This window comes from Erpetoichthys calabaricus, chromosome 4 (genome assembly GCF_900747795.2).
Source record: "Erpetoichthys calabaricus chromosome 4, fErpCal1.3, whole genome shotgun sequence".
In the NCBI taxonomy this organism is placed as follows: Eukaryota; Metazoa; Chordata; class Cladistia; order Polypteriformes; family Polypteridae; genus Erpetoichthys; species Erpetoichthys calabaricus.
The window spans coordinates 34,283,077-34,298,596 of NC_041397.2; the positions used below are offsets into that span (position 1 = coordinate 34,283,077).

At 38.6% G+C, this 15,520-nt stretch overlaps 1 protein-coding gene across 1 annotated transcript in view; it reads right to left on the minus strand.

Annotated features, from left to right (window-relative positions):
- The window catches only part of rxfp2b (relaxin family peptide receptor 2b), a 312,780-nt gene that overhangs the window by 129,862 nt on the left and 167,398 nt on the right, over positions 1 to 15,520 (minus strand). The window contains exon 5 of the mRNA XM_028800786.2: positions 3,111 to 3,216. Coding sequence (XP_028656619.2) covers positions 3,111 to 3,216 — 106 coding nt within the window. The remainder of the gene's footprint in view (positions 1 to 3,110; positions 3,217 to 15,520) is intronic.

The window sequence follows — 15,520 nt, forward strand, 5'->3', positions numbered from 1 at the left end:
CCATGACAGACCAGGAGGAGGAGGGATGCACTGACTGTCTCTTTCGATTCCTTGCAGACCACTCTCGGGAAATCCCAACAGGTTCCGGCCCCAGAGATGACGTCACTTCCAGTTCCAGTCCCAGAGACGACATCACTTCCAGTTCCGGCCCTAGAGTTGACGTCATTTCCTTAACCGGCCTTTAAAGCCGCCATCTTAACTCAAAGATTTCAGTTCTGTTTTGGACTCCGACTTGTGAACATATCACAATTATTTAAACCCATTTTGCAGCCAGGAAATATTATATGGAGAGGCTGCTCCAAACCTTCATGATGTCTATTTGTCATCATTCTAACACCATCTACTACCCTTTACTAGAATACTTAACTGGTCAAATCAGAACATAAAAGATCATTCAGTCTATCAAGCTTGTTAGTTTTCAAAGGAATAACAATTGCCAAAAAAACGAATGAGTGTGGATATCGGCATGAGTTTGACAGAATAGCATTACATGCTGTTGGAACTGATGCTAGATATCTAAAAAGCAGTTATAGAAAATAAATGAATGTATTAACAGAAAGAGCTCTGATTGCCTCAGTTTGCTTTTCTTTAAACACTCTACATTCTAATGCATATATATGAAAAATATTGAATCTAATTCCTGTAGTTTTCTTAACACAAACCCTGCAGTGTGAGTAAGCTAGAAGTCTAAATGCTGCATTAATACAGGTGGCTGGTAAATATCAATCAAAAGCATCAGTGTTTAAACTTTTCTAAAAAGCGCTTATTCTTAACATGTCTGAGTTTTATTGCCAGTCATAAAACCTTTACTAGCCCCTGTGGAAAGCATACCCACAAACACAGACAGACAGACACCAGAATGTCCAAAACACACTTCTTTATTTCTATACAGCACCACAATGCCTTCCTCCAACAACTCTCTTCCTTTCTCTCTTTCTCTCTCTTCTTCTGACCTCCACTCCCCTCCTCACAAGCTTCATCTCCTTCCTCTCAACTCCGGCTCGTCTACTGGAGGGAGGCGGCCCCTTTATTACTGACCCGGATGAGCTCCAGGTGCTCCCCCTGATGACACTTCCTGGAGTGGCGGAAGTGTCAAGAGAGCACCTGGAAGCACTCTGGGTGCCCCTGGGATTTCTTCCGGCAGCACTTCCTGGTGTGGTGGAAGTGCTGCCATCCAGGATTTCATAACCGTCCGGGCGCCCCCTGGCGGTGGCCACGTCCTCCGGTAGGGATGAGTGTCCCAGCTCTGGTCCAGTGTCCCATAAGCAGACCCGGGCGGCTGCCCTCTCGTGGCCCAGGGGAGGTATCGTCCATCTCGGGGACCGTCCAGGCTGGGACACCCCACAGAATCCCCTAATACTGATTACAAACTGCCATATTTGCTTCACAGGCGTTGATGACATACACTTTGAAATGAAATAATTCCAGGGATGGTGGTAAACTACAAATGGCTTTCTTTTTCATTACAATTATGTAAAAAGGAAATTGTTAACAATTCAGTTATGTGCTTTGTTTCGGTTCCTGTCTTGTGCTTTTACTCTTTCCAGATCTGTCATTCTGTTTAATTTGCCTTCTCTGTTCGGATTCTTTGTGAGAGCTACAGCATGTGATTGTATCATTTATGTTTCCAAACACACAAAACAAATTTGAAAATGTATGCATGGTGCACAAGTCAGATATATTCAGGTGTGTTTTGGAACTGTGTTAATCGGTTTGAAAGTTGGAGCATTTACTTCATCAAAGAGAAAGGCACCGCATTTTTGTTTATTAAGAATTTTGTAACAGTGAGTAATATCCGAAAAGAACAGTGAGAACAGAACGTAAACATCTGTATTAGTACAGTACATAGAATACTGTAATGACCCAGAGGTGTGAGAGACTGAGGAATAGACTTAGCACTTTGACAACACTGGTAATAGTTGGCCGATAACAGATGTTGATGCCTTCACAGCCGAACCTGTGCTCTCCCACTCTGGCTGCTCTGCAATGCTGTTCTGATATTCTGCGGCTCCACAAACTCCTGTTTCTCTTTTGTCGGCGGTTTCACTTTGGCGAAGGGAGTCGTTTTCTTTGAGCTTCAGGCTGTAGCCTCGCACTTCCGGGCCGGAGAGACAAACACACACACTTCCACATGTAGACGTTTATATATAAGATAGTGCTTTCTTGCCAAATATCAATCTCAATCATATATGGTGTCTTTCGTATCTGATTCTCTCTCTACCTGTCTGTCTCTTCATCTATGAATCTGTTGGAAGGTCTTTGAATCTCCACTCATTGTCTTTTTGTCTTCAGCTTGCTACTTTCCAGTTCTTTTAATATAAATTATGAATGAAGTCATGAAGGATTAAGTTCTTACACTCAAACTTTGTTATAAGAGGGCGCTTGCTTATTTATGGGCCAAAAGGCTTCTTATATTGGCTCTGGCTACTTGGAGAGATGTTAAGAATGGATGTTAATAAAACATGGCAGCATTTGCTTTGAGACAGATTTTCAGAGTGGATTTGCATCCTTACACATTTTATTTTCCCCTGAGCGACTATCCTGTGTTATATTTCTTTTTTATAGCAATCACAGATATTCTTTAAACGCCTGAAGGCATCAGCTCTCAGACCAGCTGAATCTACTGTGCTGAATTTTGCTCTTATGTAGTTTAAGTGCTGTGTTATTGTACACTTTCTGAAAGGCACTACTGTATATAAAATAAATGTTTTGCTTAGTATGATTTGATCCAAAAAGCCAGTAAACAGGTATTCAGAAATACATATGGTGTGAGTTTTGTTTTTTGGAACCAAAAATGATACTTTCCAAAGGTTTAAACCTTGCACAACCTGCAGTACCATACCAGTAGCATAAAATAAGTGCAGTTTTAATGACATCCAGACACAAAGTGGTGATAATTGACACAAGGGAATGGGGACAGTCGCCAGAGTGTTTGAATTAGAATGTAAACTCAAATACATCCTACTGTCCATTTGCTGAAAGTGTTAGCTTGCTGTGCCATTAGGTATAGTTCAGTTCATTTTAATAAACTGAAAGAAAATTACACTTGAAATAAAGACATTATCATTCCAAAAACAGTCAGCAGCCACTTAAAGGTATGAATTACTTACAGCAGAGTTACATTTGTGGAAACTAAAGGGATGGTCTTCAGGTTTACCTCCACACATTCCACTTCGGTTTCCTTGCATTTACAGTTCTCAGGATACTGCTGCAAAACTGAAAAATAATAATAATAATAATGTTATGTCCAAGTAGCTCTTGTCAATATTGAATGATCTGGACAGTTGTATTAGCCGACAACAAAATGTGAAATAGTTGATAACACTTGCATGGGTTGTTATTTCTTAATTCATTTAACTTTTTTTTAGTTCCTAATTCATTGGCTCTTTAATGTGTTAAAGTGACATACTGTGTGTCATAACGCTGTTCCCTTCCTGGTCTCTTGTGGTTCCAAAAATGTTCATGAAGGCAACTCTGCTCTGTTGGCCTGTCTGCATAAGGCTCACATAATGATGGCCTCAGGATCCACATTTTCCAATCCACTTCCTGGGATTGTGTTTTCAGCACCCTGCTCAGTGTTGATTTCTACATTGCACCCAGTACCGCATGGACATGCTCTCACACCGCTGATCATAAGTTGAATTAGGGGAGTTTAAAAATGGAGGAACAGCATTTAGTAAAGACAAATGTGTTTCACTTTACTGGCCCGCTTAGAAGTGGTCCTCCCAGTGTTGCCAAGTCCGTGGTTTTCTTGCCCAATTAAGCTATTTTTAATTGTTGCCTATGGGGAAAAAATTGCTTTTTGCGGGTTCCAATTTTTTGGGCTGGTTTTTTTAAAAAACCAGCGGTATTTTGTACAATTTTTCAACCTGCATCCACCACATTTTTACCATATTTTTCATCCAACTGACACCTCTTCCACGGCATTTTACCCGTTCCATCACTCTGAAATATCTCGGAAGGGACACCCCCACTCCCACCCAATCCCCCCCCCCCCCCAGTTCTGATGGTATGTACCTAACTCTCTTGCTCTGATATTGCTAACTCTATTCCACTCCCTGTTTTCCAGTGTGTCATTTTCTCTCCCTCAGGTATTGGGCTATTTTTTTGGGCCAAATTCATTATTTTTAAGCTGTCCTTGAGCTATACATTTTTTAAGGGTCTGGAAACCCTGGATCCTCCATATGTTTTTGTAATTGCTCTGATATTTCTATTAATAATCTAAAAAACAAATGATGAAAATAGTTTGATCAAATTTAATTTGGATATTTATGTTGAGATTCCTGCAGAAAGTTTGCATTTTCTTCTCTAAGTGCTCTAATAATGGCAGATATCCAATCATAGAGGAAACATTAGACAGCTTATTCATATTCATAAACTTAGCCTGAGATAATAACATATTACTCTTTGCTTTGACTGCTGCCAACTGAAAAGGACATGTTTTATTATCATTTTCCATTTTGTAAGTGTTACGGAGGTGTTGAATAATTAGACTCAACTTGTGCCTTCACTTATACTTTAGTTGAAGTTCTCTGTAAAATGAACAATCACCACAGTCAGAAAGAGGAGATGTTTAAAATAATTATTTACTGAAATACAACTCCATGTCACTCATATTCAAGAAGTTCTTTACAACGGGACTAGACAACGATGATTTTTATTATGAAGAACGATAAATGCACAAGAAAGATGTGTGTGTATATACAGTATATATATATAAAAATACTATATAATATAATATATATACTAGGGGGTTTGCCACCTGCTTGCTTTGCTCAGAAACCCCCCCCCCCCCCCAGCCTACTCTACGTGCCAGCCACTTCGTGTCTCTGGCGCTCGCGTTGTGAAGAGGGGGGCTGAATGCACCCCAAGGAGACGCGGTCGCCCCTCTGAAACCCCCTCTTAAACGATGATACAATGGGAAACAAATACAGTTTTTTTTTTACCTCCTCTTTGCTCGATCAGCTGCTGGCTTGCTGTTGCTGCTGTGCTGTGTGACCTTCATCTCACACGGCACTTCGAACATTTAAAAGTCTGTACATCAGCTGTCCTACTCTTTGTCTTTTATTTCCGGCCCTGGGCATAGTTAAAACTCTTGGCACAAAGTCTCGTCTCACGGGACGTGAGTTCTTGATATTTTTTAGTTTATAATTTAAAAACGGAATAAGAATCTGAAAATCTAACAACATCACATTAAAAGTTCAATAAATTCTGAAAAGAATGATACCAAACATATACATGTAGATTTTAAAATAAGCCGATTTAAAGTGTGACAAAAAACGTGACATAAAAACATCACACAAAATCGTTGCACTTTTATACTTAGGATTTTATATATAGAGAGTAGGAGTGTGTGTTGATTCTGCTTAAGGAAGCACAATGATTTAGTTTCAGAGATGTTTTTCGATGTAAAGAATATGATATGAAGTCTGCTTCAGATGAGAAGTCATTTGAGAAGTCTATCATAACAATTAACTATAGACAACTTAACAAAAGATGCCACAAGTCTAAAGTTTCTCTGGAGTTGGTTGATGCAACAACTCGGGGCTTGATATCAACTCCAGGGAAAGGCAAAGATACTTCAGGACTATACAAAATTGATAATTACATAAGAAGATAATTGGCTGTGCAGTGAACGGCAACCTGTATTGGACACTCATGGTTGAAAACAGGAGATGACTGCAGCTGAATGAGAGTGTACCTATATGTACAATTTGCACTATAGACACCCTTATGAAGCGTAACAAGTTGATGAAAAAATACAATCAGTTCATCAGATACACAAAAAAAGAAAGTAATTTTATGTACTGGTATTTAGAAAACATCCTATTCATATCTTAATCAAATTTTTCCAAGTACAGATGTACCTATGTTACCTAAGATGATCTAGCATTAGTTCTAATTGTGATCGTAGTATCTTCACGTGTTCAGAGTACAGTGAAATTCTTACTTACAACACCATCTAATTTTCTTTTTCCTCCCAGTATAAAAGGGAAAGAGAACATGTGATAATAGGAAAAAAATGTGGACAATACAGTGTACATGTATTAAAGAACCACTTTAAATAACCACAAATGAAGAGAGTATAATGACTGTAAAGATCACTCTCACAAAAGTCAGATGATGATCCGTCGTAAGATTGTGACCACATTTCAGACTTTTCTTTTAATCCTACCTGAGTCTGTGGGGAAATGCCTCTCATGTTATAAAATTAAAAAATGGGGTGACTCAGTCAAAGTCAACACAGAGTAACTGGAGTAGCCTTACCAATAATCTAACTGTACAGTGGGGGAAATACTGCAAGTATTTGATCCCCTGCTGAATTTGTAAGTTTGCTCCCTTACAAAGAAATGAACAGTCTCTAATTTTTATGGTAGTTTCACTTTAATGGAGACAGACAGAATATCAACCAAAAATCCAGAAAAAATATATTACATAAAAGTTCTAAATTGATTTGCATGTCATTGAAGTAGTGAAGTAAGTATTTTATCTGCTTCTATATATACATACAGTATATAGAAGTGAAGGTCTGTGAGACGGTTTGCATATTTGTAGCTAGAAATCCACAAAGGAAGAAAATGAGTCACGTATCTTAAAATAGTTTTTTTACATAAAAAAGCTTTCAATAGGAGTCTTCATCACAGGAAAATGATTAGACATACATGAATGAAAAGCAGTATATAGCAAATGACGAAGCGGGGGTTAGGCGGGTATAAGGGGGGTTAATAAGGTGGGGTTTGGAGGGTGTTGGTCATAAAGGCTTCTTTAATATGTGGATGTTCTTCTTTTTAAGCCTGCATATGCTGGGTTCAAGTCCAAGTGTCTGTTAATGGCATTTTCATTTGATTGCCAGGATTCAGCCAGCTTTTTAGAACTTTTAGTATTAGCTCTGAATTTTACTTTCAGATGTCCCAGTTAAACGTGTGACCAGGAGAACTTGTATGTTTGTATATCAGAGACCGTGGGCGTTTCCTTCTGATGGCATTGTGATGTTTCTGTATACGTGTGGCAAGTGTTTTAGATGTTTGTTCCATGTATACAGCTGGGCATGAACTGCATGGTATACTGTATACCATATTCCGTGTCTCTGCTGCCGATTTACTGCTTTTGGCATTAAAAAGGACTGTTCGCAGAGTGTTTGGCAGTTTATGTGCTTATTTGATGTTTATTTGATGCTGTACTTTCTGATACACAACAATTATAAGGAAGGCTGTGCCAGGTGGAATGGGGGATCAGGTTTGAGTCAAGTGTTTGCTGAGGTCTGTGGCATCTCCTATGTAAGCATTGTTTGATATTTAGGGTAGCTGTTTGATGTGAAGAGATGGAAAAAATAGCATCTTTCATTCTTTTTCATTTCCTTTGCATTACAATGGATGTAAATCCTTCTGAACAATGCCTTAACACAACTCGTAATCAAAGTGCCATTGCTACATCTTTCAATGGAGATGTCCAGGAAACTGATGCATTGGTTCATTTCTCTTTCGCGAGACAACTACTTAACTGATTTAGATTGGGTTTTTTTCTATAATTTGCTTGAACATTCCGGTTGATTTTTTTTTCACAGTTTGCTTGCTATAACACTCACGTGGCAGCCTCGGGGCGTAACTTACATCTGCTTAGCTAGCAAATGAGAGAACTACTTAACGGATTTAGATCGGATTTTTCTGGTTGATTTTACGACTTCTCACTATAAATCATAGTTCGCTTGCAGGAGCGATATATTCACGCTAATTTGAGACAGAGGCTGCGGGCGTCAGGAGTAGGGAGTCGGTCTACTTCTGTGTTTTGGAGTATAACTTGCCTCCACATAGCTAGCGATACCTTTTTGTTTATTGATTTTTAAAGTTTGTCTTGTTTCACTACTACGTGGGCGGAGCCATGGGGAATGGCTAGTGCCATGGAGGAAGGACAGGCATCCCAGTCAGGATGGAGGATGATTTCTTGCCTGGCCATCATGCTATAATGAGAGGATGGTGGGAATGCAGGCCTTGTAATCTTCATGCTAGCTGGGAACGTACAATAATGGATGTACTGGGTGAAGCTGGATAATGGGAGTGCAGTTTTTTCCCCCTGCACAGCAGTTGGCAATGTTCCTGTAGGCTGTTCCTAGTTAGAACATCTGCATGGGAATAGGAGTGCAGAAGCACAGGATGCTATTTTCCAGTTTTAAGTTGACTTAAAAGAAGCCCCGCTGCCTCTCAACTCTGACTACCTGAAGAGTGCAATGAGAAAGAGATTGTTTACTTTAACCATAGTTGTGTTATTTTGGCTGTGTTCATTCTTGGAAGGTGTTGGAGGAAATAAAAATCCTTTATTTTAATGCTGGTGTCTGGTGTTTGGCGAACCTTCTACTGGTTACTACACACACACACACATACACTTACTGAACAGATTATTAGGAACACGTGTACACATGAAATCGTGCAGACACACGTCAAGAGCTTCAGTTAATGGTCACATCAAACACCAGAATGGAGAAAAAATGTGATCTCAGTAATTTTGACTGTGGCATGATTGCTAGTGGCAGGTTGGCTAGTTTTATTTCTGCAGCTGCTGGTCTCCTGGGATTTTCACACACTAAACTCTCTAGTGCAAAAACCAAGAAACATCCAGTGAGCAGCAGTTCAATCAATGTTGTTAGGACTGAAACAGATCAGTTTCTGAACATTTCTTGAAACAGGTCGTATTGAACCTGAGATAAACTGGTCCTTTAATTGAAAAATATTTCAGGTCCCTGATCAAAATGTTTATTCCAGGCAGACACCTTGTTGATGAGAGAGGTCAGAGAAGAATGGCCAAAGTGGTTTGAGCTGACAGAAAGGCTACAATCACTCAGATAACCATACAGTGAGCAGAAAAGCATCTCAGAATGTACAACATGTTGAACCTTGAGGTGAATGGGCTACAACAGCAAAGACCACATCAAGTTTCACCCCTGTCAGCCACAAATAAAAAGATAAGTCTGTAATGGATAGCTGAAGATTGTAAAAACATAACTTGGTCTGATGCGTCTAAATTTCCATGCACCCAACCTGCCTTGTGTCAACAGTCTAGGCTTGTGGTGGTGGTCTAATGGTGTGGCATTTGTTTTATTGGCACACTTGGGTCTGCTAATACAAATCAATCATAGCTTGAATTCCACAGCCTGAATATTGTTGCTGACCATGTACACCTCTCATTGGCTACAAGTTTCCCATCTATTAATTCCTTATTACTTCAAGCATAATAATACACCATGCAACACAATGCAAACATTATCTCAAACTGGTTTCATCAACAAGATAATGAATTCAATGTTTTTCAATGGCCTTCCCAGTCACGAGATCTGAATCCAATAGAACATTGGGATGTGGTAGAACGGGAGACTTGCAGAATGAGTGTGCCACTGATTTACTTACAGAAATTGTGTGATGCAATCTTGCCAACATGGTTCAGAGCCTCTGAGGAATGTTTCCAGCATTTTTTGGGATCCACAACATGAAGAATTGAGGCTGTTTTGATAGTGAAAAGGAGACCCTATCTGTATTAATAGAGTGTTCCTAACAATTTGCTCAGTGAGTATTTACTACATGACATCATGACACAGTGGGCAGTTTTGCTTCCTTACACTGGTTCCATTCCTTATTGCAGTGGTCCCCAAACTTGTTCAACCAACTTCTGTTTTTAATTGGACTCCTGGCTTAATTCAGTGTTATTTCCCAGGTTTTTGTGTTTTGGGGTCAATGAAGAAATTACAAAAGTAAGTATCTTAATACATTTTAAGGAAAATTAAGTGGTTACCTGTGGATGTTTTTTTTTACTTTTTATTTATGTTCATTTTGATTTCCTTTCTGCCTTTCTATTATTCTAAAATATTAGGAAAACAACAAAAAAAGAGTTAAGCATTTAAAGCTTGTGAGATATGGCCGGCTATTTATCCCGATCAATACCCCCAGGCCACCAGATGGAGCCCTCCTTGCAGCATGGAGCTACCCCGAATGCCAGCAGGGAATTATGGACAGTGGACTTTTAATGCACAGCCCTGCTGGATACCATGGGGGCTGCCAGGAGTCGCTGCAGGAAGGCCCAGGGATTGTTATTTGCACCATAACCCGGAAGTGCGTCTTAATCACAGCGACACAAGGAATGACGTGCTTCCGGGGTGAAGAAAAAGGATTTTTATCTGACCCGGAAGTGTCCCATGTCACGTGGACAGAGAAGGTGAAACACTTCCGGGTCAAGGACTATAAAAGGATTGTGGGTAATCCCAGACATTGAGCTGAGTTGGGAGGCAGGGTGGCTAAGCGTCTGGGAGTGGAGGATTGGTTATTGATTTGTTTATTGTTTGAGTATTGTGGAGAGTAGGGTGCTTTGTGCACTGTATTATTATAATAATAAATATTCATTTTGGACTTTTATCTGGTGTCTGACGTTTGGTCTGAGGGTTCAAGGGGTCGACAGTGCCTCTATTTGTCACAAGCTGTAGCAAAAAATTTAAATAAATGTCTTATAATGTAAAACCATACTGCAGTATAAGATAAGAGAAAAAAAAGACCAGTTAATAAATTAAATCACTTATCAGTTACCGGTAACAGTGCACTGCACGTGAATGTGCAGTGAATACACTTGACTTGAGCATTCCTAGTTTTCATCCTTTTTCTCTGTACGTTTAGCATTCGTTTGCTCAGAGGTTGATGCGCTTGCTGTTTCCTGAGCAGCTCTTCTTTACTCCACCCTAGCGGCCCGCTTCTTCTCTTCTTTTGTTGGGATCTTTTCGCGTTCAAACTGATTAAGTCAGTGTTTGTGTTGCAATTACTTAGTATGTTTTCTTTAATTTTTCATTTAAGCTGGCACTTAAATCTTCAATCTGCCTCAAGAATGATTTTAGATATAAAGAGGTAGGGGAAGTGATGACGAAGGTGGTAGGGATGAGAACGGCACCCGTATGCATGCACTGCATCCCTGCTGGCCACTGCCGAGAACTGATTCTACAATAAAATAAAAATAAAAAGAGGAATAAACTTGGAGGCCAATCATCACTCCGAAAGCGGATAATAGACATCACGTAGTATATGTGTACCAAATTTCAGGTCAATAGTTCAAACGATTTGCGAGCTACGGGTGATTTAAAATCCTGGACAGACAAATGAACATCCACAGTAGCGTATTATATATAAAGATTGTGAATCTGGTTGGAAAAAAACCCTGCAACCACAGGGGGTCTGCAGCACCAGATATGGGGCTTTGGGAACTTCCTTATTGGGATGCCCATCCAAAGTACAGTATTTAAGCTCTTTATGTTGATTAAGTGACTCTCATTTGGTTCAGTGTTAGTGTCGGCATATCCTGGGATGGAGTAATATTTTGTCCTGAGATTTCTTTATTTCCCATAAATAGGCAGATCCACGAATTGTAAACCCATCAATCGCAAGGGCCAACCTATAATTAGAACTGTAGACATATTCATACCGGGATTCCGAAGAAGTCCTATGAAACACAACTCTCAATCACAAATTGCTCCTGGTCAAGTGATGTTCTGTTTTTGTCACATAAGTAAAAATAAAATGTAAAAATAATATACCAAAATGGTTATAAACCTTAAAAAAATAAATGCAGAATGCACCATGGAACACAAAGCAAGTACTGTATATGAACAGTTTGCTGCATATTGAATACTGGCTGTTGTTGATCAAAATTTAGATCCTTTGGAGTTTTGAAATTGACAGACCAGGTGAGCAACACATTTTCTAGTACGTTGATGGACATGTTGTAGAAGACCTGAGATGTCCTGAGTTCAGTATGCACATTAATTAGATCTGACTAGGCCAAGACTACATTACTGATACAAGGATTACAATAGTTTATGAGAAAATCTACTATATTTTTAGTAGCTGGTTATGAAAAAATACAAAATATCAATGAATCAAAGTAAAACTAAGGTGCTGTATAAGTTATGAAAAAGTCAAAATGTCACCAAACACAAATATAAAGTCAATTTCTCATTTAACAGAAAACTATAAATCACAAAAAGAGGAATATACAGTGATAGAAAAATAAAGCACAAGAATACTTGCACAACATTTGACAGTACAAAAAATATATGTAAGAGCCAATCTTAGAAAGTTAAAGTTTTGAGTTAAACTCATATTAAAGTTTCTTGCAATAACTGAGATATAGTGTGATAACTGAGTCAGTTGTTGTTTAGAACAGGTCCCAGTGCGCAGGGACTTGTAAGACCCATTTTCAACTCAGAAATGGGATAGGCATACAGTTTTCTGAACGTCGTCAAGAAATGGTTCAGAAACGTTAAGTAATTAGTAACTTTTCTTAACAAGAATTTTTCTTTTTTTTGCTATTTTAATTTTCTTTTTTGTGTGAACTGTTTTACTTTGAATTTTAACTAAAACTTTTAAAAATGAAGATATTTTGTCTGTGGAATCATTTTGGTGCATCACGCTTTTGTTGAATCCCATTTTTTGACTTAGAGCTGCTGAACTTTGGTAATTTTGGAAAAACGCAGCTACAATATATACAGTCATATTAAATTCTTTAATTTTTTGTTTATCATTGGCTGAGCTTTTAAAGTAGCAACTTCCTTTTAATATATGACATGCCTTATGGAAACAGTAGTACTTCAGCAGTGACATTAAGTTTATTGGATTAACAGAAAATATGCAATATGCATCATAACAAAATTAGACACGTGCATAAATGTGGGCACCCCAACAGAGATATTACATCAATACTTAGTTGAGCCAAAAATAACAGCCTCTAGACGCCTCCTATAGCCTATGATGAGTGTCTGGATTCTGGATGGAGGTATTTTTGACCATTCTTCCATACAAAATCTCTCCAGTTCAGTTAAATTTGATGGCTGCTGAGCATGGACAGCCTGCTTCAAATCATCCCATTGATTTTTCGATGATATTCAAGTCAGGGGACTGTGACGGCCATTCCAGAACATTGTACTTCTCCTTCTGCATGAATGCCTTTGTAGATTTCGAACTGTGTTTTGGGTCATTGTCTTGTTGGAATATCCAACCCTGGTGTAACATCAACTTTGTGACTGATGCTTGAACATTATTCTGAAGATTTTATTGATATTGGGTTGAATTCATCCGACCCTCGACTTTAACAAGGGCCCAGTCCCTGAACTAGCCACACAGCCCCACAGCATGATGGAACCTCCACCAAATTTGACAGTAGGTAGCATGTGTTTTTCTTGGAATGCGGTGTTCTTCTTCCGCCATGCAAAGCGCTTTTTGTTATGACCAAATAACTCAATTTTTGTCTCATCAGTCCAAAGCAATTTGTTCCAAATGAATCTGGCTTGTCTAAATGAGCATTTGCATACAACAAGTGACTCTGTTTGTGGCGTGAGTGCACAAAGGGCTTCTTTCTCACCACCCTGCCATACAGATAGTCTTTGTGCAAATTGCGCTGAATTGTAGAACAATGTACAGATACACCATCTGCAGCAAGATGTTCTTGCAGGTCTTTGGAGGTGATCTGTGGGTTGTCTGTAACCATTCTCACAATCCTGCACATATGACGCTCTTGTATTTTTCTTGGCCTGCCAGACCTGCTGGGTTTAATAGCAACTGCGCCTGTGGCCTTCCATTTCCTGATTCCATTCTTTACAGTTGAAACTGACAGTTTAAGCCTCTGAGATAGCTTTTTGTAGCCTTCCCCTAAACCAGGAGACTGAACAATCTTTGTTTTCAGATCTTTTGAGAGTTGCTTTGAGGATCCCATGCTGTCACTCTTCAGAGGAGAGTCAAAGGGAAGCACAACTTGCAATTGACCACCTTAAATACCTTTATATCTCATGAATGGACACACCTGTCTATGAAGTTCAAGGCTTAACGAGCTAATCCAACCAATTAGGTGTTGTAAGTAATCAGAATTGAGCAGTGACATGAATTCAAATCAGCAAAATTATAAGGGGACCCACATTTTTGCACAGCCAGTTTTTCACATTTGATTTAATTTCATACAACTAAATCCTGCTTCACTAAAAATCTCAGATGTTCCTAGGAAATGAAAGTCATACCACTGTTATCTTTATTGTTGAAAGTAGAGTAAATTATTATGCAGGCTGAGAGGGGTTTCCAAACTTTTTCATATAACTGTATCTACTGCATATACAAACAAAAAATATATACAGTATATAAAGAAAGCAGCCAAAACTGATTTATATGAATCAAAAGAAAAAAAATATAGACAGCAACTACTGTATATCCTGAATGATAAAGCTCTATGAACACACTGCACCAGTGCTTTAGTATGGATTTCAGAATTCCATTGGCATATTTGGAGTATAAAAAAAGAGTACAAACCAAGTTATTTATGTCATCTTAGGTCTTACATGAATTCAAGAATGAAGGCCTGCTTGCATGTAACTCACATTTGTATATAGTATGTAGGGGTACAGCCCCTATCAAAGAATAATTTTTTCACATTAAACAAGGTATTTGTAGGTTTATGATATTGAAAATTTTGATTGTGTATAAACCAGAGTGTCTGAAAAATTATATGCATTGTGAGTTATAAAAGCAAATGACAGGTTTGAGTAACAAGAGATTAAAAATTGATGGAACGCCATTAAGAAACCAATGCCAAATTTCCAAATTAGGAACATATAATCAATTTACTGATAATCATTTAATGAGTTGGTTGTCCCGAGACCACAGAAAATAAAGATAATTTAAACTTTGTCACACGAATATTTGTGATACTAGCATTAAATGCTGCTCTCATAGGAACCCTGCTGAGTTCTTGTCCAGGATAATTTTGGAATGGCAGCCATGCAGATCTTATGCTAATGTAGGCTAACAGGAGTCTTGTATTCTTCTATTGTTTAATGAAATATGTTGTCTGTGACTCTGAATTAGTGTCTTTGTATAAATTCTATGTTGAGATCTGCCATTTTTATATGGCCAACTCTATGACCAATAAAAGCTGCAATGTAAACAGAAAGGAGCCTGTAAAACCTGGCCAGAAGTTTTCGGGATATCAGTGGGTACTTTCCATCTTTGAATGGGACTCTCAATCAGAGACACACCTGGCTCTGCTTGTACTTTGCCAGAAAGTTTCTGTCTAATTCCAGGGTTTTGGTACCTTCATTTAGGGATGAGTTTCACAGTTTTTCATATAAGCAACTGAAATAAGTTGGTTATTCCACGATATCCGAGAAACATATAAATTCATCATATGTGTAGATTTTTGAACAATAATAGATTTTAAATTTGGGGTTCTATATTTAAGAAACCAGAACACAGGAGACAGAACTGGAGATGGCAGAGTTAAAGATGCTAAGATTTGCATTGGGTGTGACGAGGATGGATAGAATTACAGTGGACCCTTGACTTACGAACTCAATTCGTTCGCGAGGGCTGGTTGTAACTCAAGTTGGTTGTAAGTCAAGACTATTTTTCCCATAAGAAATAATGGAAATACCCATAATGCGTTCCGAACCTCCCACTGCAACACTTACTTAACCTTTTCATAATAAAAAAAGGGTTGTATAATGTGCATAATT